The sequence below is a fragment of the Thalassophryne amazonica genome, chromosome 1, assembly GCF_902500255.1.
Source record: "Thalassophryne amazonica chromosome 1, fThaAma1.1, whole genome shotgun sequence".
Taxonomy (NCBI): domain Eukaryota; kingdom Metazoa; phylum Chordata; class Actinopteri; order Batrachoidiformes; family Batrachoididae; genus Thalassophryne; species Thalassophryne amazonica.
In genome coordinates this window covers 159,052,424-159,076,040 of record NC_047103.1, presented here as the reverse complement: position 1 = coordinate 159,076,040, position 23,617 = coordinate 159,052,424, and the positions used below count along the sequence as shown (strand labels likewise).

At 41.7% G+C, this 23,617-nt stretch overlaps 1 protein-coding gene across 3 annotated transcripts in view; it reads right to left on the bottom strand.

The window, feature by feature from the left end:
- nrp2a (neuropilin 2a) overlaps window positions 1-23,617 on the bottom strand; it is a 174,351-nt gene that overhangs the window by 94,106 nt on the left and 56,628 nt on the right. For all 3 annotated transcript variants that reach the window (XM_034177397.1, XM_034177390.1, XM_034177401.1), the window contains one exon: window positions 5,567-5,748. In XM_034177397.1, the coding sequence (XP_034033288.1) occupies window positions 5,567-5,748 (182 nt within the window). The remainder of the gene's footprint in view (window positions 1-5,566; window positions 5,749-23,617) is intronic.

The window sequence follows — 23,617 nt, the reverse complement described above, 5'->3', positions numbered from 1 at the left end:
CAAAAACTCATATGGATGGAGTGTTTGAAAATTTCAAGTAACGCGTGTGTCGTATATGTGCTGTTGACGTAGAAAACCACTTTGTTGCTTATAATTAGTTCATTGTGGCCATGTCATTCTTTACATATGATGATTATACTCAACTGATGTTCCTGAAATAAAAACTACATAGATTTTGTTTGTTACAATTGATCGTAACATATGCACTGAAATTAGGTTTTTTGTCAATTACTCTTAAAAAACACCAGATAGGCTTATTGTTACTATAGACGTTGAACATAAACTTGGGGTCAAGCAACATTTGGAGCCAAATTTCAAGTATCTAGGTGCAGCGGTTCTAAAGATATGACATTTTCGTCGATATTTTTGCCGATTTTTGAACCTGATATCCTCACTGGCTCCATCCATATGGATTTCTGGAACCAAATGACCCAAAATTTATCCTGCTATGGTTTATTCCATGTATATTTCCATATTCCATGCAAACATTTATAGATTTCCAAATTTTTTGAAATAACACCCCTCCCTATCTACAGTCATGCAGTCACTGTGGAAACGGTTGCACAGTGGCTTAGAAAGGAGCACTGTTGCCTCACGGCAAGAAGGTCTTGGGATCACTTGTCCCCTGGTCCTTCCTGTGTGGAGTTTGCATGCTCTCTCCGTGTCTGCATGGGTTTCCTCTGGGTGATCTGGTTTCCTCCCACAATCGAAAAACATGCTTATTTAGGTTCTGCTCCTTTCTCTACCCCCTGAGCAAGGCAGTGTCTGTACATGTGGAGTTCTTGGGTGCCGGACTGTGGGGACATCAACACATCTCCCAAAAGACAAAAGTTCACATTTACAGTTCCTCAGTGGTGTCAGTGCCTTTAAATAACACCGTGGCGGCCATGATTGACGGCTATGACAGCAGAGGCCTCAGGTGGTTCCACCATCAAACCAGTGATGAGATTAGAGAATGAATCAAACAGCCACACCACTTCCACCCTGCAAGCAATGCAAACACACCAATGGTAAAGCCACATCCTCCTTCACATCCAATCAGAATCATTGTGGACGGCCAAGAACCCCCCCACACACACACACGCTTAGCCCTCAGGACACATAACATCACTCTGGACCAAATGCAACAGCTGGGACAGAATCTGGCAAGACGGAAGGTGCTGGTAAACCTGATTAGTCTTATGAAACATGTGCAGGAGGACTAACAAGAAAAAGAAGAAGCTAAAGGAACGCCTAAAATGTCAAAATGTACTCTTGCAAAAAACAACTCACTTGAACGTAAATCCTACTGGCGCCTCAAGGCCACCAGACGCCACGCAACATCACAGCTACCACCAAAACAAATGCCTCCCGCTACAATCTGACCTCAAAAGTGCAATTCTCAGCGCACACTTCGACGACCTCCTGAAAATTCAATTTCGGCACACACTCATCCCAATCAATCTCCTGGCTTCTCCCCTCCGCCCATAAACCTTTAACCTTAAGGCCACCTCCACGTCGGCTTTGAACGCTCTCCATCATCCCACGAGCGCCCCCAGCCAACCCCGTCTAGCCAGAGGAAGTGGATTCAGCTCCAATTAAACAAGCATTCCTCAAATGCTTTCAGGCGGTATGAAAGTCATTTGAAAAAGCATTGCAACCCCCTTTTGTTTTTGTGCCCGGCTGCCTCTGGTGATGGAAAATTGCTGCGAGATTGTTATGAGCAGCAATGCAGGGGTGAACGATCACAAGTTACGGGCCATTAACGTGAGGCAAAAACACAGCACAAATGTAGACAAAAAAATTAACTTAAGTATTAATGCTCAGCAGAGCCTTATGTTTGGTTCGCTTTGTGGAAAAAGACTGTCTGAACTCGTGGTTCCCATAAAAGCAGAGGTAATTCAAATGCAGTGTGCATTTAAAGGGGGTTACAGTGGCCCTGAACACTCACAGACTGCAGTGCTACAACAGTTTTACTCAGACTTCCATCTACGTCCTATAAATCAGCAACACAAATCAAATTTTGCCCTGCCGCTGTGCTTTGTGTTCCAGACTTTACATCAGCAAAATGTGAAACTGAAGCAAGATTACGATACATCAAAGCAAAAATAGATTGGACGAGTCAATGTGAAGAATGTTTGAAAACAAAAAGATTAAGAAACGATTTCAACACGATGTCAGCTTTTATCTAATCAGGCGTTACGATTTAAGGCAGATTGTGCCCAGAAAATGTCAGTCAGAAGCAAATTTATTAACTACAAATGATTAAATAATGAGCGCTGTAGATAAGGAGTTGGGCTAACAACAAGTAGATTTGGGTTCAAGTCCTGGACACACTACCTGAATGCAGTGATGCCGGCGTTACTCTAATCTGACCACTTTTTTTAGTAACGAGTAATCTAACGCGTTAATCTTTCCAAATCAGTAATCAGATTAAAGTTACTTCTCCATGTCACTGTGCGTTACTATTATTTTTCATTGTGGGTCGATAACAGCATTAAACTTGGTCCGTGGGCAGGAGGTCGGGGTTCGACTGAACGTCCCACTTTAAGCGAGCTGTGAGCTTTTCATCCGCGTTTTTTTTTGCAGCTGCTCGACTCGTCCTCACCTCTTAAAGCGCAGTGATCAGCACACCTGCACTGAGCTTTACAAAGACATTTTTATACTTTTTTTCCTCCTTTATTTAGAATTCTGAGCTGAGCCGCTCTGTATCTGGTCATTAAAAACAGCTGATCCTCTGCGACGCGTCAACAACTAACACTATGTTCCACTCAAATGCACCTAAACTCTCTTTCTGAGGACCACATGATGTGAAAACGCAATAAAACTTTCTTACCTGTAAATCTGGTCCTGTTTTCTGCATAAATAAATGTAATCCATTCTTTGTGCTCAAACGCCAAAGCAGGGGCGAATCCAGATGGAATGGGGGCGTGGGGGAAGGATGTGCCCCCCTCACAACACCCCTAGATTAAAGGTCCAGTTTTGAAGCCGTTTTTTACTACAACTACTAATATTGCTTAAAATAATAATAATTTCGACAACTAAAATGTTTAGAGAGAATTTAAATGTTAGAAAAATGTTAGAATTTAATAGTTACATTTATAAAAAATGTAGGTTCGAAATTGCAAGTTTTACTGTTACAGTGCTGTCAACAGTTAAATATGAGGTCAAGAAAGAGGTCTTTATTTTACTTTTTATAAAACAAGTATTTATTTTCATTGAAGTCAAGAAAGGGTGACTATAAAGTGAATTTTGGCAAAACAGGTATCATTGTCATGTTGAGGTGGCAGAGGGTTGTTGTCGACAGCTGGGAAAAGTAACTAAAAAAGTAACTAGTAATCTAACTTAGTTACTTTTACAATTGAGTAATCAGTAAAGTAACTAAGTTACTTTTTCAAGGAGTAATCAGTAATTGGATTACTTTTTCAAAGTAACTGTGGCAACACTGCCTGAATGTCTCTTTGAATGAGACACTTCATTAGTAGTGTCTCAGTCCAACCAGCTGCAAATAGCTATCAGCCTTGGCTGGAGAAGTGACCTGTGTCGGACTGGCATCCTGACGAGTGAGTGTCTCAGACTCTCATCCATTTCATGCTACAGAATCCGGGGCTCAGCACCAGTACCAACGGGCCTATATGGGGATGGACTATATACATAGGTGCTCATAATATATATATATATATATATTGTGGCGAGCAGTGTGGAAGAATGAGATTCTTGGAGCTTTTGCTGCACTCTGCTTTATTTGTTCAACTCACAACATGGAAATAAAGGAAAACATCAAACGTAATACACTTTTTGCTTATGGTGACAACAGAACACTTAACTAAACTTGACTAACCTAATTGGGCAATTGAACACACTAAATCAATAACTCCAACCACACTATTAAACTAACTATGAAAGACAAAAACAACGCTTAAAAACCCCCAAACCCTGTATTCCCACGATGCTCTGCGGCATTACAGTGCTCAGATTCAGCGACCGGCCCAGCAATCACTACAATATTAAAAAATAAACCTATTCATTAACGACATACTATATGCAATGATTAAATAATAAGTAGAACAAGTCGTTCAGTAGGGTAAATGGACTGCATTTCAGCACTTTTCCATCTGAGACACACACACACACACACACACACACACACACACACACACACACACACACACACACACACACACACACACACACACACACACTGATGTCAGGGTGCTCATCTGCACATCGAGAGCAACATAAGGATGAAGGACCTTGCCAAAGATGAGTTTTTGGTCTGACAGAGATTAAAACTGAAGATGCGGTGGATGGGACAGGAATTTCAGCACTAAAGACCCCACTTCCATATAGCTTTTGTTTTTTTTTGTTTGTTTGTTTTTTTCTGGTGGAAAAATGCTGAGAGTGCCCACAAATGCTTCAACCCAGTGGTTTTATCGGAAAACTAGAAATCTGCACATTGGATCTGTTTCTATGACAACAATAAACAGCTAACAACTATCTTATAATTTATGGCGATAAAAAGTACTCACCCTCAGCAAGAACCAAGCATCTGTCCAATCTGCAATCACAGATGAGGCTTTTTTTTTTTTTTTTGCTATTGTGATAGATTTGAGTAAGAATTCAGTGTAGCAGCTTGCTCTACACTGTGATTGGCTGCTCCCACTCGCGCCAATCCGGATGCAAACTCACAATCTCCAGCATGAGAGGCAGATGTTCTTACCAGTCTGCTAAAACATGGGCTCCAGCCTGAGTGGCCAGAGGATCCTTTGGCTGTTGGGGGAGTGAAGCCTATTGACTACCATATGCACAGCGACTCCTGCTGGCTTCCGTCACATCAGCAGAAAAAAACCTCTCCTCCCATTTGCCTGAAAAGGTACTGCAGTGATGTCACCACATCTTTCTGAAAATTTCAGGGATTTTCAACTAAAAGGTGCTCAAAGCTGCCACACCAAAAAAACAAGCAAACAAACAAAAAACAATGGGTGCAGCGTTTTGTTCTGGAAGTGACACTACATGTGCTAAATGAGAACGGAGCACATGTAGTGTGCACCGTTCTCATTTAGAGCAACTGAAAAAAGATGCTTGTGCACAGAAAAAAAAAAAACCACCATATGGAAATGGGGCCTTAGGCAATAAGCGTCTGACCACTGTTTTCCAATCTTGGTCCTCAGGACCCAAAGTCCTGCACATTTTCCATTAGTCCCTGAAGTAATCACAGCAGATGAGATCAGTCAGGTGTGTTCTGATGCTCAACAGATGACACCTGACTGAGCTGGTCTGCTTTGATTACTTCAGAGACAAATGGAAAATGGCTTGTGCTTAGGAAGCGGACCAGGATTAGGAAACACTGGCTTTGGCCATCACCTCCCCATAAGGTCAAGAATGTGAGCTACCAATATGAAGACCTGGATTCACTTCATTGTCCGAGCGCACGGGCCTTGGCTGGGGCCCTGGGGAGATGTAAACTCTCTAAGACATCTGGGGATAAGCACTGGCACTAATGGGTGCCAGAGCTTATGTAGGGAATTAGTTTTGGACAGTGTTAGTTTTCCATGATGCCAGTCATATTTTACATCTAGTATCTCACCTGTTTTAAAGATTTCATAGCGCAGAGAGAAGCCCGCCCCTTGGTGGGCGTAGTCTGAGACAAATCTGATCTGGAGGGAGGGGCCGGATGAGATGATTGGCGGTGGGGCGATGTTGCTGCAGTGTCGACCCAGAACATCAGCAGACTCCGATGTCCCATCACGGATTTCAATGAAGTCATACCTGAGAGAAGGAAAATGTAGAAATAAATAAATAAACTACTTCCTTAATATGTTTTCCTTCAGCGACAGACACTGAGATTTGAACTATGTGGAACTCAAAGCCAAGTGCAGATGTCCTCTGGCTTGTCCAAGCCCCTTGTTCTATAAGACCTAGACGCTCACTGGAAAATGACTTGTCGGCACTCAGGGGACAGTAGCGCCGCCGAACAGCTATCAGGCTAAGGTAAACGGCAAAATGTATAATCGGTTGTTTGAAAGGTTTAATTAAACTTAGAGAGGAAAACGCATGCGTTTACTTCCACAGGGATCATCTTTGTGCTACTATATACTTGTAATAGTATGTTTTGCCTGTTCAGTGGTGAAGATAAGCGGCTTACGGAGAGTGTTTTTAGTTTGCACTGTGCCATTATATGATACAGACAGTTAGGCCGTGAAGCTGTCTGTGTTCTAAATCTATTCTCCAGTCATTAAATTCACTTTAGTCCCGAGTGAAACGATGAACCCCGCAAAAGAGTCCACGCTGAAAAATGTTAAAATTCCCCTTTTCGAGCAGTAACAAGTCAAAAGGTGAGAAATACATAGTTCACTTGATAAAAATAGGCAGGACCCATCCTGAGGACAGGATGCACTGCACTGGAAGAAACACGGCACACCATCAACTCAAGAATAAATACTTCACGTCAACTTGCACCATTTGCTCTCTGCTACAATCAGACTCTTACAAATTCCACTTGACACAACAAACTCAGATGTCGGCATGTTGCTGACATAGACTTGGGGTGAGCAATCACCAAACTGCTCAATCTTTGACGACAGGAAAGAAAATGAAGGGAGGACTGTGTTTCACTCTGCAGCAAATGGCTGCAATCTCACGCGGCAAACAGATTAATAAGGGCTGATTAATAAGAAGCTTAAAAATAGAGAATCTCATGAAAAGATAAAGAGGTGAGAGCTTTGGAAGAGGAAAGGTGAGGACATTAGGAACTGCTGAGGAACGGGGGGCAGGCGGGTGGGGGGGTGGAGGTTAGAAGGTAGGCAGGGTGGGATTAAGACAAATGAATGTGAGGACACCTTGCTTTTTAAACTTCAACATGCTTGAGCTCTCAGATCATTATGACCTTTGTTATGCCAACTGACCCAGAACAATAAAAGCAAATTCTTCACCGTCACCTGGCTGCTCCAGAATTAGCCTGCTCCCACAGCCACACATGTCATTCATCTAACATTATTAGACACAAGCTGCGGCACAGAAACCAGCCCTGCAACCATCTGTGGCCGAAGTTTGACTCAGCCTTTGAGTCCAAAATGAGCCCACAATCTGTGGGGAGCACACACTATATATATATATATATGCCCATAGGAAGTTTGCATTCCTATAGAAAATTGGGAGCTGAAGTAGATTTTTCATGGATGGTCGTATGGGAATGTACAAAGAGGTGTACTTACTTTTACATAGTTTTAACAAACAAAAGGTGCCCTGACACTTGCACGACTTTGATCCGCACATCGTCATGACGAGCCCACCCACTGTGTTCCCAGCTGGACACTGTGCTTTGTTCCACTGGATGCCACACATTGTGCACTGGACACTGCGTATATAAAATAAGTATTTTGTAGCGGATTCATCATTTTCTGTCCGAGTTGGCTGTTGAAAACGCCTCTAATTGCTTCCGGAATCACAGAGGAGCGCTCCAACTGCTGCTTTTCTCCCACGTGTGCTTAATGAGGTGGAGAACGTATTTGGAACCATCTAAAAAGGTAATTATTTGTCTATATTGTAATGGCTTGGTAAAACAGTTGCATGTTCTTTCCTTTTTGTGAGCAGCTGGAAAAGTATGTTTATGACAGATTTAACATCTCGTTATAATCATTCAGACAATACAAAGAGCCACACAAATACAGTTATTTTAAGAAAAGGACTGGAATTCCACCAACACGGTCAGACATATCTACACACATAGAGATATAGGAAGGAATAAACACAGTTAGTGTACATGAAGCACAAACATATGGATGTGAATACAGTGGTTATTGATAATCCAAGTCAGGGACATTTAGGTTTGTTGCGAAATGTGTGGACTGATTGATAACTATTGTGTTTTCATATATTATGGCTTTTAGCAAGGACACTGTAGGTAGTTGAACCCCATTCAGCTAATGTGAAAGTACCACTAACGATGCAATTTGCTTTTTTAGCCATTGGGGAAAAGCAAAAACAGTAATGCAAAGGCATGATTTTTAAAAGTGTTTTGAAGGATTAATCTGGTTCGATTTCTTTTTTGAGGTGAAGTAAAGGGTATGTATGGTGGAATACTATAATAAGTACGAATTTGTTTAGGTGATCTACAGACAATTTTAGACATAAGGTAAAGTGAGAGGGGGAAGTGTTGTCTTTTTTAAAGTACTTGAACAACACTGGATTCATCGACAGGATTTAGTACTACTATAACGGACTGTTGCAGAATGTGGCGGAAACAATAAGGATGCCAGCTGCCCTCATCCACCATAGAAGAAGAGATGTGGGCTTCATTTGTTCACAGGGTACATTTTGATGATGGAACAAAAAATACCACACACAAAAAAACAATTAAATAATTAAATAATTAAAATGAAATAAAATGACATGGGTCAGTCTGGGTAAATCTTGGGACCCATTGATTGTTCATCTAAGACTAAGATAAAGTTAGCCAATTAAACAGGTGCACTAAACACCATAGAAGAAGAGAGGGTGCGCTTGATTTTATTCATGGGCACGTTTGGAGAAGCAATGTATTTCCCGAGCGAGCCAACCCTGTAATGAAAATAAAGGTTTCAAAATAATTTTTTTCAAAATTATTCCTCAAACTTTTCATAATAAAGGCTCATGGCACATCATGCCATGCACAAGCCATATCCGAAAGCTGACAAAAACTCAGAGAGATATGCGAGCTACATACTCGCACTCACACAAACGTTTCTTGTGTTTCTTGTTTCTTGTAGTAGTAACAGTATGTCTTCAAAATGTCTTCAAAAGTGGGCCTTTAATCTAGAGGTGTTATGGGGAGCCATGCCACCCCACCCCCACCCAGACCCCCTTCCTGCATGGATTCACTCCTGGCTTGCTGTTTGAGCAGAAGAATGGATAACGTTTATTTTAGCAGAAAACACGACCAGATTGACAGCTAAGAAAGTTTTTCAGTGTTTTTACATCATGTCATCCTCGGAAAGAGACTTGGGTGCATTTTGGTGGAAAACAGGGGTTAGTATTTGTTGATAATGCATCATGGATCAGCTGTTTTTAATGAGGACACTCACAGAGCAGCACATAGTTTTAAAGAAAAAAGCATTTATATATATATATATATATATATATATATATATATATATATATATATATATATACACGAGGTCTGTCAATAAAGTAACGGTCCTTTTTATTTTTTTCAAAAACTATATGGATTTCATTCATATGTTTTTACATCAGACATGCTTGAACCCTCGTGCGTATGCGTGAGTTTTTCCATGCCTGTCGGTGACGCCATTCGCCTGTGAGCACGCCTTGGGAAGGAGTGGTTCCGCCCCCTCGTCGGATTTTCATTGTCTGGAAATGGCGGAATGAAAAGGACTTTTTTCCATCAGAATTTTTTCAGAAGCTGTTAGAGACTGGCACCTGGAAACCATTCGAAAAATTTATCTGGCTTTCGGTGAAAATTTTACGGCTTCACAGAGAATAAGGACTGTTACTACAGCTTTAAGGACCCCTTTAAGGACGCTCGGCGTGCCGCGCTCCGAGCTGCAATGACGCGGCACAAGCCACCAGACCATTTCTAAACGGATGGCTCTGTGGATACGAGACCGTCGTATGCTCTTTCTCTGGTTATCACAAGAGCTGGACATCAGCCATTTTCCGGCAGATTTCACTTTTAACAAGAGATTTTGTCATGGAAAGCTGCGCGGAGGCTTCGCCGGAAAATGGCTGATGTCCAGCTCTTGTGATAACCAGAGAAAGAGCACACGACGGTCTCGTATCCACAGAGCCATCCGTTTAGAAATGATGTGGTGGTTTCTGCCTCTCGACGGCGGCTCGGCGCGCCGTGCGCCATTGTGGGCCGTCCTTAAAGCTGTAGTAACAGACCTTATTCTCTGTGAAGCCCGTAAAATTTTCACCGAAAGCCAGATAAATTTTTCGAATGGTTTCCAGGTGCCAGTTTCTAAGAGCTTCTGAAAAAATTCTGATGGAAAAAAGTCCTTTTCATTCCGCCATTTCCAGACAATGAAAATCCGACGAGGGGGCGGGACCACCCCTTCCCAAGGCGTGCTCACAGGTGAATGACGTCACTGACAGGCGTGGAAAAACTCACCCATGCGCACGAGGGTTCAAGCATGTCTGATGTAAAAACATATGAATGAAATCCATATACGAGGTCTGTCCATAAAGTATCGTACCTTTTTATTTTTTTTTAAACTATATGGATTTGATTCATATGTTTTTACGTCAGACATGCTTGAACCCTTGTGCGCATGCGTGAGTTTTTCCACACCTGTCGGTGACGTCATTCGCCTGTGAGCACGCCTTGTGGAAGGAGTGGTCCCGCTTCGTCGTCGGATTTTCATTGTCTGGAAATGGCGGAATGATTTGGGGTTTTTTCCATCAGAATTTTTTCAGAAGCTGTTAGAGACTGGTACCTGGAAACCAATCGAAAAATTTATCTGGCTTTCGGTGAAAATTTTATGGGCTTCACAGAGAATAAGGTCTGTTACTACAGCTTTAAGGATGGAACACAATGGCGCTCGGCGTGCCGCGCTCCGAGCCGTGACGACAGGCACGAACCACCGGATCATTTCTAAATGGATGGCTGTGTGGAGCTGGGACCTTCGTGTGCACTTTCTCTGGTTATCACAAGAGCTGGACATCAACCATTTTCTGGCAGAGTTCACTTTTAACAAGAGATTTTGTCATGGAAAGCCACGCGGAGGCTTTGTGCGTCACGACCGATTCGCTGTTCGAGCGAGACAAAGGAACACCTCCGTTTTGACATGCCAGAGGACAAGTTCAGACATGCCCAGCTCTCCACAATTTCTCTTATAACTCACTCGACTGGTAAGCATTGAAAGCCGAGATAGAGGTGTTCCGTTGTCTTGCTTCCAAAGCGAATCGGTCGTGACGCGCGAAGCCTCCGCGCGGCTTTCCATGACAAAATCTCTTGTTAAAAGTGAAATCTGCCAGAAAATGGCTGATGTCCAGCTCTTGTGATAACCAGAGAAAGAGCACACGACGGTCTTGTATCCACAGAGCCATCCGTTTAGAAATGGTCCAGTGGCTTGTGCCGCGTCATCGCTGTACTAACAGACCTTATTCTCTGTGAAGCCCGTAAAATTTTCACCGAAAGCCAGATAAATTTTTCGAATAGTTTCCAGGTGCCAGTCTCTAACAGCTTCTGAAAAAATTCTGATGGAAAAAAACCCCCAAATCATTCCGCCATTTCCAGACAATGAAAATCGACGACGGGGCGGGACCACTCCTTCCACAAGGCGTGCTCACAGGCGAATGACGTCACCGACAGGCGTGGAAAAACTCACGCATGCGCACGAGGGTTCAAGCTTGTCTGATGTGAAAACATATGAATCAAATCCATATAGTTTAAAAAAATAATAAAAAGGTACGATACTTTATGGACAGACCTCGTAGTTTTTGAAAAAAATAAAAAAGACCGTTACTTTATTGACAGACCGCGTATATATATATATATATATATATATATATATATATATATATATATATATATATATATATATATCTCAACTTGCTTGTTGATGATTACACAACATTTCATAAACTTTGATTAAAGAATCCTAATTTTTAGAATTGAATGAGTATTTGTCCCAGTGAGGTGAGTAACTGAGAACAGACAGGGAGAATGTGTCAAAGTACTAAAAGAAATAAAGGAAATCAAATAGCTATTCATAGCAGACTTTACATTAGGAGGCATGAAGGTTACATTAACTGGAGAGCAAAAAGAAGGAAATGAGAGAATCAGCTTAGTTATTATTCAAAATTGTTGATGTTCTAATAAGCCGTCTATGTGCGGTCCACATAACTTGCGAGTGGTAAGATGGCCGCCCGTTTGCTTCAGCGGTTTGTACAGAGTTTGTAAGCTAATGAGCTATCCACGGTTATATACAAATCAGTGGCCCTGACTGACAAATAAGGAAGTGCTTAAATAGCCCAGGTGAAATTAACAGGTGAATGCCTCAGATTTGGCGGATACAATGAAAAATTTACAGTAAACAAATTTTTGCCCCGCATTAAGTTGAACAATTGCTAAAATAGATGTGTTGATATGATTAAAGAGAGCTGCTCGAGGGGGGAGGTAACAAACTGACAACCTTTAAGGTAAATAATTTGGTGTTACATCAGTACAGAAAGCAGTCAAAGTCTATCATTTTTGTTTAATGCAAGTCATTGTTAAACCACTGTTTTAAGTGAGCTAACACCCAAACCGCCTTGAGCAGACATTATTGCTAAATAGCAACTATCTGTTAGCGTATGGACGTGTGTATGTGCATTTTCCTTCACCTCCATCATTTCTTTGTCATTTTTGTCTCCATATTCTCTGTTCCTCAGCTGGTGTTTCTTCCTTTCAGCACTGGCTCTGCTAATAAGTGTTTCTTTAACCTCCCTGTTGTGATTCGTCATGAAGCTAACTTTGTCGCCGCAGGAGACCTGTAGGTACGTTGAGGACGTGCTCGCAACACAAACATCTAAATTAGCTGATATGAGAAACGCATAAAATTAACAGTGCCGCTGTTCTACCACTAATTACATAGATTTGCTCTTTGATACCTAAAAAGCATCACAGTTGTCTCTGGTTTGTCAAACACTTTTTAAACAGCAAACTGCTAATGATTGTTAGTTTGAATTGTAAATAGCTGTATGTGTAATTTGTTTTAATTGTTTTAATGTCATGATTAATTTACTTTGGTATGTTGTGTGGTCTTAGACTGTTTTTATATTACTGAGACTGCAGATGGAAATTAGCATCTTGTTATAATCCGGCAATTTAATATGCACTGTCCCATTTCAAAATAAACATATTTATAAAACATGATCCAAAGAAAAGAGTAAGCTGACGGTATATTTTTCACTCATTGCTTCCTCGAACAGAGTTCAGTCAAAGTAAATGGTAGTGACCATTACGTCTCTTATTTTCTGTTTTGAGACTGTTTTTGTCTCAAAGTCTTCGAATAAAATCTTGACAAAAGGGGTGTCCCAAATCTGAGGGGAAGATTTCAACCACTATCCCTTGTAACTCAGTTCCAAGGGGAAGAGGAAGGGGTGGTCACAGGGACAGGGGTACAAATAAGAAATGGATTTGGGCTCTGGTTGTAGCATCTAATTTTTTAATACTGTATTTCCTTGAATAGGGACCTGCCTCATTTAATGGCCAGGTCAAAACTTTGTCTGAAAAAATTAACGCCTGCCTTAAATAAGCACCAGGCATTATGTGCATTAAAAAGATTACACTTAGTTGAGTCACCCTTTTTTTTTTAAAGTCCCCTGCAGAGTGGCACATTAAAATCCTTAAGCCTGATTTATGCTTCTACAATGCTGGAACTCTGTGGCCATGCAATGACGTGTGCGTGACTCTTTTAAAGTTCACCGTTGCGTTGGTGGGTATTGTAATGCAATTTATAGCAGGAACAGTGGCTTTTTTGGATCAATTTGTCCCTCAACGAGCTCTACTTCTTTATACAATCATCAACCTCCAAACCAGTGTTACGTGCAATTTGCATCCATGAATTGTGGGTCATTTGTGCATCTTTGTAGTTTTTCGACTCCGTTTTCTAAAGTTTGCAGACTTTTCTACCAAACGTTCCTGTATTTGATCAATGATTGAAAAATAATTGGCGTGCACATTACAAAAACTTTTAAAATCTGATGGGAGAGGAAGGAGTGAAACTGGAAAAGTGACCAATCACAGTCCTTGTGGTCATCATCGTGTACTGTACTTCATTTGTACATTGCACTGTAAACCCAAACAACTTAGCAACTTCTTCAGGTTTTCCTTCAATAAATAAACAAACAAAAATTTATTCAGCTGCTTACCTTATCTCAATTTTTTTTCAAAAGTAACATATTACAACTTAAATATTTGAAGTTGGTGTCACATGTGTCTTTGGATTGCAGCTAAATTAAAAGTACCGATTACATTAACTCATATGCTTTCAGTTGGTTCAGTTTGCAGCATTGAAGTTAATAGAACTTAACAAATGTAAGCCCCCCCCAAAAAACAATATTCAAATAACAACTAAGGCAAAATTGTTGATTTAACACAGTATGTACACCGTCCTATAATGTAGTTGGGACTCACCTCTGCTGGAGTTTAGTGACTTTCAAGGACATTTCACTATAATACATCCAGATCAGCGCAAGATTTTACTTGTTGATTCTCCGTCACATGATGTGACAGGTTTTATCACAATCTGCATGTTTATTTTTGAGAAACTGATCAAAATATTAAAGAACAAAGCAAAAAAAAAAAAAACAACAAAAAAAACTTCCTTACCATGTAAAAAAAAAAAAAGGGACCCAAAGTACATGCACATGTTGTTTGGCAACCAAAATGTAATGAATGGGTTCTTGGATCGTTTGATCATATCAGAAATCAGATTATATACTCCTTCAAACAAATGATGCTGATCACATGGCAACGATAAAAATATGAAATCCCAGAATGGCCCAATTTTGTAACTGTGGATTTGTAATGAGGTATTTTTGGTTGGTGTGCAGATCAAAACCAAATAAATGAATAAATAAATAAAATAAAATCACAAAACACCAGCTCTCTCAGGCTGTGCGTTTGCATGGATTTTCCACACAGATGCTGTCTGTCATGTGTTTTTACTTAATATCCAAAACATCTGCAAGCCATTTTTTTGCACGTTAACTGAATAACTCAACTTAAAAGGGAACATTATGTCTGCGCCAAGCACCGGGATGTCCTGAGGCAAAGAAGAACAAAAGTGAATTATTCAAACGGACGTCATTCCCCTTGAAAGGATGTTTTCCACCTTGCTAGAAAGGTATTAAATATTTAAGAATTTGTCTCGATGGCGATAGTGAGGATGCATATTAACAGGTTTCATGCATGTAATCATGGACGACTGGGGATGGAACAAATATCTACACCAAGACGAAGCAAATTTTCCTCACACAGACTGTAACCTGGCCTCACCGTGGCCATCATTACTCGTACGTTGAGTCTGGGAAAGCCGCGGCTATCCCCGTGCACGCCTGCTCACGGCTGCAACTGACACATGCTTATAGAAGACACACACTCAAATTGTGCCAACAAACGCACAAGTGCAGATACAGACAAACACACGCGTGTGCGCACACACTCGGCGCTGTATTGCCAACATCAAGGATAAAAGGCCTGCGAAAGAGCTGAGAGCCTAATTAGGATTTAATTGATTTTGGAGTGGGTCTGTATCCTTCCCCCTCACTGTCTCACTCTCTCCTGTCGTGGATTAGCGTCAGTGAGTGAGCGCTCCTCAGATGTGATTATTGACCTGTTCGCTCAGCCGCTCCCCAGGCTCTGATGCATACATGCATGAGGCCCTGACGTGTGAGAGCCCGCTGTCTGCCTCTCTCAGGCGTGCACGTCGACACATTCCAGGACATGCATACGTGCACGAATGCCATGCACATATGCAAACCCACACTCGCGAAGATGCACGTCGACACTGTGTGTCACTCACATGCATGCATGCATGCAACACTCCCGACTCCTCCACCTAGATCCAGATTAGGAGGTGTTTTGATCCACACCCTGCCTCTGTCTGACACCATCCACTCCCAGCTTTTTGGCTGTCTGGGTCTGAATGACCTGCGGTGCGTTCAGGGAGCCATTATGAGGAATAGCCCCCCTGAACAGAGAGTAGCTGCTGCAAAGGGAACAGGGTTAAGGAAACTAAAAACCCTTCTGGGCCACTACCAGTCCAGACACGCCTTCGCTACATCTGCTCCGATATGTCCATCCGACCTTCTGCCAAAGCAACTAATTGGCTTTCCCACCTCTCCTGGTGTTTGGGGAGCAGGGATATCTCCTGCAGACACTGATGCATCATCACAGTGCCTGTTTGTGTATTTATAACTCTCACAGCTCCTTTGAAGTGGTCAAAGCTTCTTTTTAAAAAAAATGTTTTTCATTTTTTAAATCTAAATATCTTGCGTTTTATGGTACTGACACTTTTGGCTTCCCTCATTGGCTCTTTTTGCTCATGTTTTCGGGTTAGAGTCACTTTGCTGGCACAGAAATCGCAGCCAATTCTTTTTCACGCACTCCATTTATCATTCACGCTGACTTCCTGCTCTTGGATCAGTTACTTCATCATATTCTTTCTCAAGTACTTCCAGAAAGATCTACATTTGCCAACTCAGCTCACAAGTGTGTTTGTTACCACCTCATCCTTTTATGCTGTTTTTCTGATGTTTTTTCTATCAAGTGGCTCCAGATCAAACAGCAACTTCTGGTGCTTAAAAATGAAGCCCACATGGAAGTGCCAAATCTTGCTCCAAAAGCAAGTAATTTCCCATAGATGCATGTTAAAAATGTCCAACTTTACAGCAGAAATAAACATGTTTATACAGTCTGGTACAAAAATGGTGTTGATCTAGTTGATCTAGCTAGTTTCCATGACAACTGCACAGAAGGTGAATTTTTACATAACTCATTTGTTTAAGATATTTTAAGCTGTAGAGCTGTGAATAATCTGGGGCATAGTTGCGTTGGCAGCTAGTGTGCCAGTGGATCCAGGACCTCGCTAGCAGCGGGTGCTAGCATTCTATTGTAAATGGAGGCCCAGCGCCAGAAAAAAAATATTAAAGAGGCGATGAGTTTATCACAGGGGGTGGGGTCGCCCCCCCCCCAAAAAAAAGTGCGCACCGGAGGGTACCTGCGTCTGAGCGTGCGTAATGAATTGAGTGCGCTCCTAGAAAGCTCATGTATTTAGGCTACACCGTTGTAAGAGACTGACTGAGTAAGAGTAAAGAGTGATGACAGCATTTTTTAATTATTATTTGAACATATAGACCCTCGGTCAAGTGATCTCCTGCAAACCACAAAACCAAACCAACAACTGATCTGAGAAACGACACGAGACAGTAGATTAACCACACTTACAGCCCTCCATCACAAGCGCAAGCACAGCGCAGTTGGGCATGACAGTCACACAACGGGTCAAAGATAAACCTTTCATGTAGATATACAGTGGTCCCTCGTTTATCGCGGGAGTTACGTTCTAAAAACAGCCCGCAATAGGTGAAATCCGTGAAGTAGACAGCGTTATTTTTTACAATTATTATAGACGTTTTAAGGCTGTAAAACCCCTCACTACACACTTTATACACTTTTCTCAAACAGGCATTAACATTTTCTCACTTTTCTCTCGTGTGTAAACACTCTCAAAGTTCAAACCTTAGTAGAAAAATAAGACCAACTTGTTTTCAGGCCCAAACATTTGTTTGAGAAATAAAAATAGAACTTTTCCTATAAATAATAATGATGGCTTTTAGAACTAACGAATTCAATTTTAACGATCAACCTACGAGGTTGGACACATAAGAAATTATTAATAGTGACTGACCAGTATTTCACTGTTCCTCTGATCGCGCCTCTTCGTCCTGGCGCTGTGCCACTGTCGCGCCTTTTTCTACTCATACCTCGCTGCAGGTGTCTTTTTCCGAGTGAAGAACACAGTTGTGGGTAGTTGTTGGCGCTCTTTTTTCTTCTGGGCGAGAAGATTCTTATAAACAGACACGCAGAACACAATGCGTGTATTCTCCCTTCACGGTACCGCAACAGGTGTCCCGTCATCTTGACAGAACACCGGCCTGCTTGATGAGGATGCAGAGCACAATGCGCTGTTAAAAAAAAAAAAAAAAAAGCATGCAAAATTGGACTAAGAAAATCCGCGAAACTGCGAGGCGCTATATTTTCCAGTATTTCTTTTTTATTTTTATTTTTGATAACTCTCACATCCGAGGGGGCGAGGTTGATGATGTGAGAGGGCGTCGTCCCCAAACGCCCCCTCGTGGCGCCGGGTCCGTGTAAATGGCTGAAGTAATATGCCTTGCTGTGTGATTAACTGTACTAACAGACCATTTAAGAAATTGTGTTAAAGTATTTCCATTAAGAAAAATTGCAGCATTATTTAATTTGTATATTAGCGCTGTTTGCACTAATTAGCAGGTACTGATAGCCTGGTGATGTTAGCTCCACTGATGATGTCACACTGGGGCAATTCACTAGTCATAGTTGTTAATATTAATACCCAAGCCATCTGTTATGAAAATTACTGCCCAGTCTCCAAAAAATATGTTAATTAAATACAGGAACCAAAGTTTTTTTTTTTTTTTTTTTTTGCGTTAGCTTGTGGAGCAATTTCAAGATGGGTGGTGTTTGGGCTTCATTGGCTCCACCCAGATCACACTGGTTTTGCCCATGCTCCACCTCTTTACCCATATATGAGTAGGCTGGGATGTTAGGCAGAGTTAGGCACTGCCATTTGGAGCTGCCCTATTTGAGTTTTAAATATGCTTTCAGAAAACCTACGGGTGAAGTCACGGAGGGTTTGTTCAGTATTTTTTCTTTTCTTCATATCATTCTCTGTTCCACTCAACTATGATGCTGTATTAACTGTGATGCAGCAGGCAAAAGTTGCACCATCCACAGTTTCTCCAGAAGCCTATAGCTCCTTCAGAGTTGTCACAGTTGCCTTGGTGGCTTCCCTCACTCATCTTCTTGCATGGTCAGTGAGGTTTTTTTTAAGAACTGGCTATTCTAGATAGACTGTTGTGTACATATGTCTGTAAATGACAATGTCCAACTACTTAGAGACCTGACTATTAGTTGCCTGAACACATTCATGTGTTAATTCATGTGTGTGTGTCAGATTCAGCCTAAATATAGATAAAACGCTCATTGCTAACATCAATAAAACATGTCATAATTTACTGAGGGTGAGTCATGCCTGTTTGATTTTTAGTGTTTTTCTCGATAAAAAAGCGACAGCTGTGAGCGACTATCAAACCAAACTTGGCTGTGTTTCGACACTTGAGGCCTCACTGAAACAAAAATATTCCTCTTGACTCCATCGTGTTTTCCTTCGTTGTTTTGCACTCTCGGAGCATGAAAACCCATAGGATCAGTATTCGGTAAACAAGAAAGCGCCGTCTGTCACTTCTTTATTCTCCCACTGCGCGCGCACACACATACACAGAATTAAGCACAGTATAGGGTGACAAATGCACACACACACATCTGCATAGTTACACTTCCACGCCAGCCCTCAAGGGGACTCTAATAAACCGTAAGTGCTTCTGAAATATTAACTAGATGCCGCGAGCAAAACCCCTGCAGATCCAGAGCGCCTGCCACCTTCAATCGAGCCCAAAAAACAAACAGTGCTCCTCTTCCTCCTGGTGTCACACCTCCCTCCTCTACTGTCCATCACAGATTCATACTTACAGAGTGGGGCCAAACCACTGACCACAGGCAGTCTGAGCTCAGCCAGAGACCTTCTCGTGTGGCATCGATCTGAAACATCAGACTGTAACTGCTGTCTGAGCTGAAGCTGTGACCCTACTGCCCGCGCTGGGTGCTTTTTTAACAGGCCGCTAATCAACATGTGATGCAGGTATTTCTCTCTGCTGTTAATTCAGCTGGACACTTCAGTTCTACAGCTACAGTTCACTTTGCAGGAGAACGAAGGTCCCAGTGTTTAAGGTCCAGGGGACTCATGTACAAAGACTTGCGTGGATTTCCTATTAAAACATGGCGTACGCTACAAACCAAGAAACTGGCATAAGCCTGGTTGTTGCTGATAAATGGTTACTTTCAAGAGATGTACACATGTCCTTCCTGTGATATAACCTCCCGTGTGGACTTCTCATCAAATGCATATTCTTTTAATTTCCTGTTTTCTGTTTCTTCACCTTTGTAAAGCTTTGTAAAAACTTTGTAATTGTTAGAATGGCCTAAACAGTGGGTCACCCCTCTGAGTCTGGTCTGCTTGAGGTTTCTTCCTCAATATCATCAGAGAGAATTTTTCTCACCACTGTGGCCTATGTGCTTGCTCTAAGGCAGTACTTCTCAATTATTTTATGTTATGCCCCCTTGAGGAAGAAGAAAACATTTCACGCCCCCCCCCCCGCCCCATTCTCCACCGTGACTATAAATAGTATCATTTGCCCATAAAACTGTTATAAGTACACCTCTGCATAACACTGTGTCCTTATTGTGTCCCCTTGTGTACAGAACTTTGTTTCAGCTGCAGCTGTTTTTTTAAAGTGCTTTATAAATAAAGTTGATTTGATTTGATTTATTAACATTAAAGAAAACAAAAAAGAAAGATCTTTAGATCAACTTACAGTAAAGAATAACTTTATTAACACTGCTTTTCGTCTGTAACAGAAAAAAATTTGCATCACTTTGCTTGAAATAAAAAAAAATCCTTAAACTATAAACATTTTTTGACCGGCTGCCATTTGATACTAAAAAACAAAATTAAATAAAATCAATAAATAATAATAAATTGAAATTGATCAGAACATTTACTCAAGAGCACAATATATAAAACACTAACAGACAAAACAAAAATGAATAAAACAATTTGTGCTGATTTTTTATGATTTGTTTTGTGATTTTTTTTTTTTTTTTATTATTAGTTTTTATTTTTGCAGCACTTGCGTCATCCAGCATGACAGAGACCACGTCAACTGCTACTCAGCTCCTCTGCTATGGTGCGCGCTGGTTTACTGAAGCAGCATTCACAAAGCGGGATGACTGCTGGAAATATTCGGCACGTTATCGGCTTATCTGCGTGATTGGGGTGTAATGTCTTTAAGTGATGCCTTAATTAATTTGACTTCATGCTGTCCACTGCCAACATTTTAAGACACAGCGGTCTTTTCTCGTCTCCCACCGTAGTGCGAAAAAAACCCTACATAGAGCTGCGTTCCATTATGCTGGAGTCCTCAATACTCCCTACGCACACTCTGACAATGACAGCACCACTGCCACCTACTGTAGTGGATGTGCAATTGTAATTTTTTCTAGTACCGGAAATAAAAGCATGTTCCCTGTGGTCACACGTCCCCCCGGCTTGCAGGGCGCGCCCCACTATTTGAGAAGGACTGGTCTAGGGGTTGGTAAGGTTAGACCTTGCTTGTGTTATGTGCCTTGAGGTACCTTTTTATGATTTGGCACTATATAAAATTAAATAAATTGAAATTGAAATTGAAGAGACGTGGACAGACTGGTTGTCTGTCTAGATGGTTGCTTTCCAGGACTGGGGAGGTTCCATAGTGTGATATATGGAGTGCTGCATAGCATCAGTGCAGGCTTCCAGACCTGACCGGAACAGTCCATCTGGTGCTGCTGAACATGCAGAAGATCACTGGAATAAGTGCTGAAAACGTTGACACAGCTGACTGTGAACATGTGCTAAACCCTGACCAAGAACCAGGAATTGACAGGTCAGAACTTGAACAACTCCCTTTAGTCGTGACCTCTGGTGACTCATCTGTCTCTCCTTTCATCTTGAACTGCCCTCCCGCTCCTCATCTCCCTCTCCCTCCAGCCACTGCTGATCATCTATCGATTTCCCATTACAAGCGGAATACAGACATTGATCCCACACCTCTCCTGCTCCTGCTCTTGGGTATTACTAAGATGGTGAGATCATCACCCACAAATGTGCAAACACAAGTGAGTTGTTGTGTCAGCAACGCCCCTTGCTGTGACCACGCATGTCACAGTCCAACGGGATAAAGACATATCTCCAAATCATCCCACCGCAACCTGCGTCCGAAAACAAATAACCAAATAAAAGTGAGAATATAAAAACCAGTATGGTGGATGAAATGGATCTCCAGTTTTATTTGTGCGCACGCTTCTGTTTGCGGCGAGGTTTCATTTAAGCGTATAAAAATAAAAGGTTTCGTCCTCAGGCTAGAAGAGATGGAGAATGAAAGAACAAAGGGAAGGAAAGGATACGTCAAGAAAGGGATGGAGTAAGGAAAGGGACAGAGAATCATCTCCACATCACAGCTCTCCTTCTCCCACCTCGTCAGCTCCTGGTATATCACTACGTAGCATCCTGGGGCTGCTGATGGCAGATTGCATTAGAGATATGGGCCTGATATTTCATCTAGCCTTTATTACATTTAGTTCACATCAATCGGCTGGCGGCCTGGAGGTAAGAGCTATTTGGCACATGGCTGGGCTCCCCCTGAAATGAAATCCTGAATTAAAGTGCCACCTCAGACATGGACAGCCTACATAAGGCTGCCTGTTTGATTGCTGCAGTAGAGCCACGATTTGGTTACGCTATGTCGTGAGAATACTGAGAGTCTGGAACCGCTGAGGGAAAATCACCAGCTGGTCAGGCGTATTAGTCAGAATTCAGATGGTTTGCACGGGCTGACCAAGCACTTTTCTGCAGGTTTAAAAGAGCCCAAAGTGGCCAAGAGAGGAAAGCGATGGCTGATGAGGCCTTTTGTGCAGACAGGCTGCATGCAAACGCGTGCACGTCTGTACCAGCTTCTCTGAGCATTAGACGTGCGCCTCTCTCTCTTATAACACAATGCGATGTGTATCTAGATACATGGGCTATGATACTTTATTATGGAGAGATTCTATACGGTAAGAAATGATGCATTTCTTGATACATTTGTTATGATAAATTAGAATAAGTTAAAATGACATTTCTTACCTTCAAATAAATATTTCATGAAAAACTAGGGAGCTTCTTCAGGTTTTTGCTACTGTGCTGCAGCACAGTGATGCTGCCTCTGCTCACCTTTTGTTCACCACTGGGTGGTAGCACAACATAGACGAGCAGAAAGCCCACCATAGAAGAAGCTCAGAAGAAGATGCCGGCTGTTGTTATGACACGTTCCTTTTGCCTCAAATGTGCTAAATCGTGACTGGGAATGTTGTCATTCTTGACTTAAATCCGTGGCAGTTCCGGTGCCATTAAGAAAGCCTTTGATGTGCTAGCTTTTTCAGAGTTTGCAGTCGTATAAAACACATATTTGGTCCACCAAAGGGACTTCACGTAAGTGGACACATGGCACAGAAGGTACTATTGTACAACATTTTACTTTGAGTGCTTCAATTTACTCCTTGGTTGTAGCATAGTGTAGCCCGTTGTTAGCAACATCTACCGGCATTAGCGGCAACAGCTAATAAACTACTCATTATGAAGTGTTTCCTGCCCCCCCATAAAAAATCCACAGAGAGCAGTTGTACAGTAGTGTGTGTGCAACTTATTAAACTGAACACAAAAAAGGAAGTCCTAAAATAGTAAAACGACAACTTTCGCTACTGTTGACGCTCGAAGTGGCCATTTTGGATTGTGAACCGGTATACAGTAGTGTTCAGAATAATAGCAGTGCTATGTGGCTAAACGATTAATCCAGGTTTTGAGTATATTTCTTATTGTTACATGGGAAACAAGGTACCAGTAGATTCAGTAGATTCTCACAAATCCAACAAGACCAAGCATTCATGATATGCACACTCATAAGGCTATGAAATTGGGCTATTAGTAAAAAAAAGTAGAAAAGGGGGTGTTCACAATAATAGTAGCATCTGCTGTTGATGCTACAAACTCAAAACTATTATGTTCAAACTGCTTTTTTAGCAATGCTGTGAATCAACTAACTAGTATTTAGTTGTATAACCACAGTTTTCATGATTTCTTCACATCTGCGAGGCATTAATTTTGTTGTTTGGAACCAAGATTTTTGCTCATTTACTAGTGTGCTTGGGGTCATTGTCTTGTTGAAACATCCATTTCAAGGGCATGTCCTCTTCAGCATA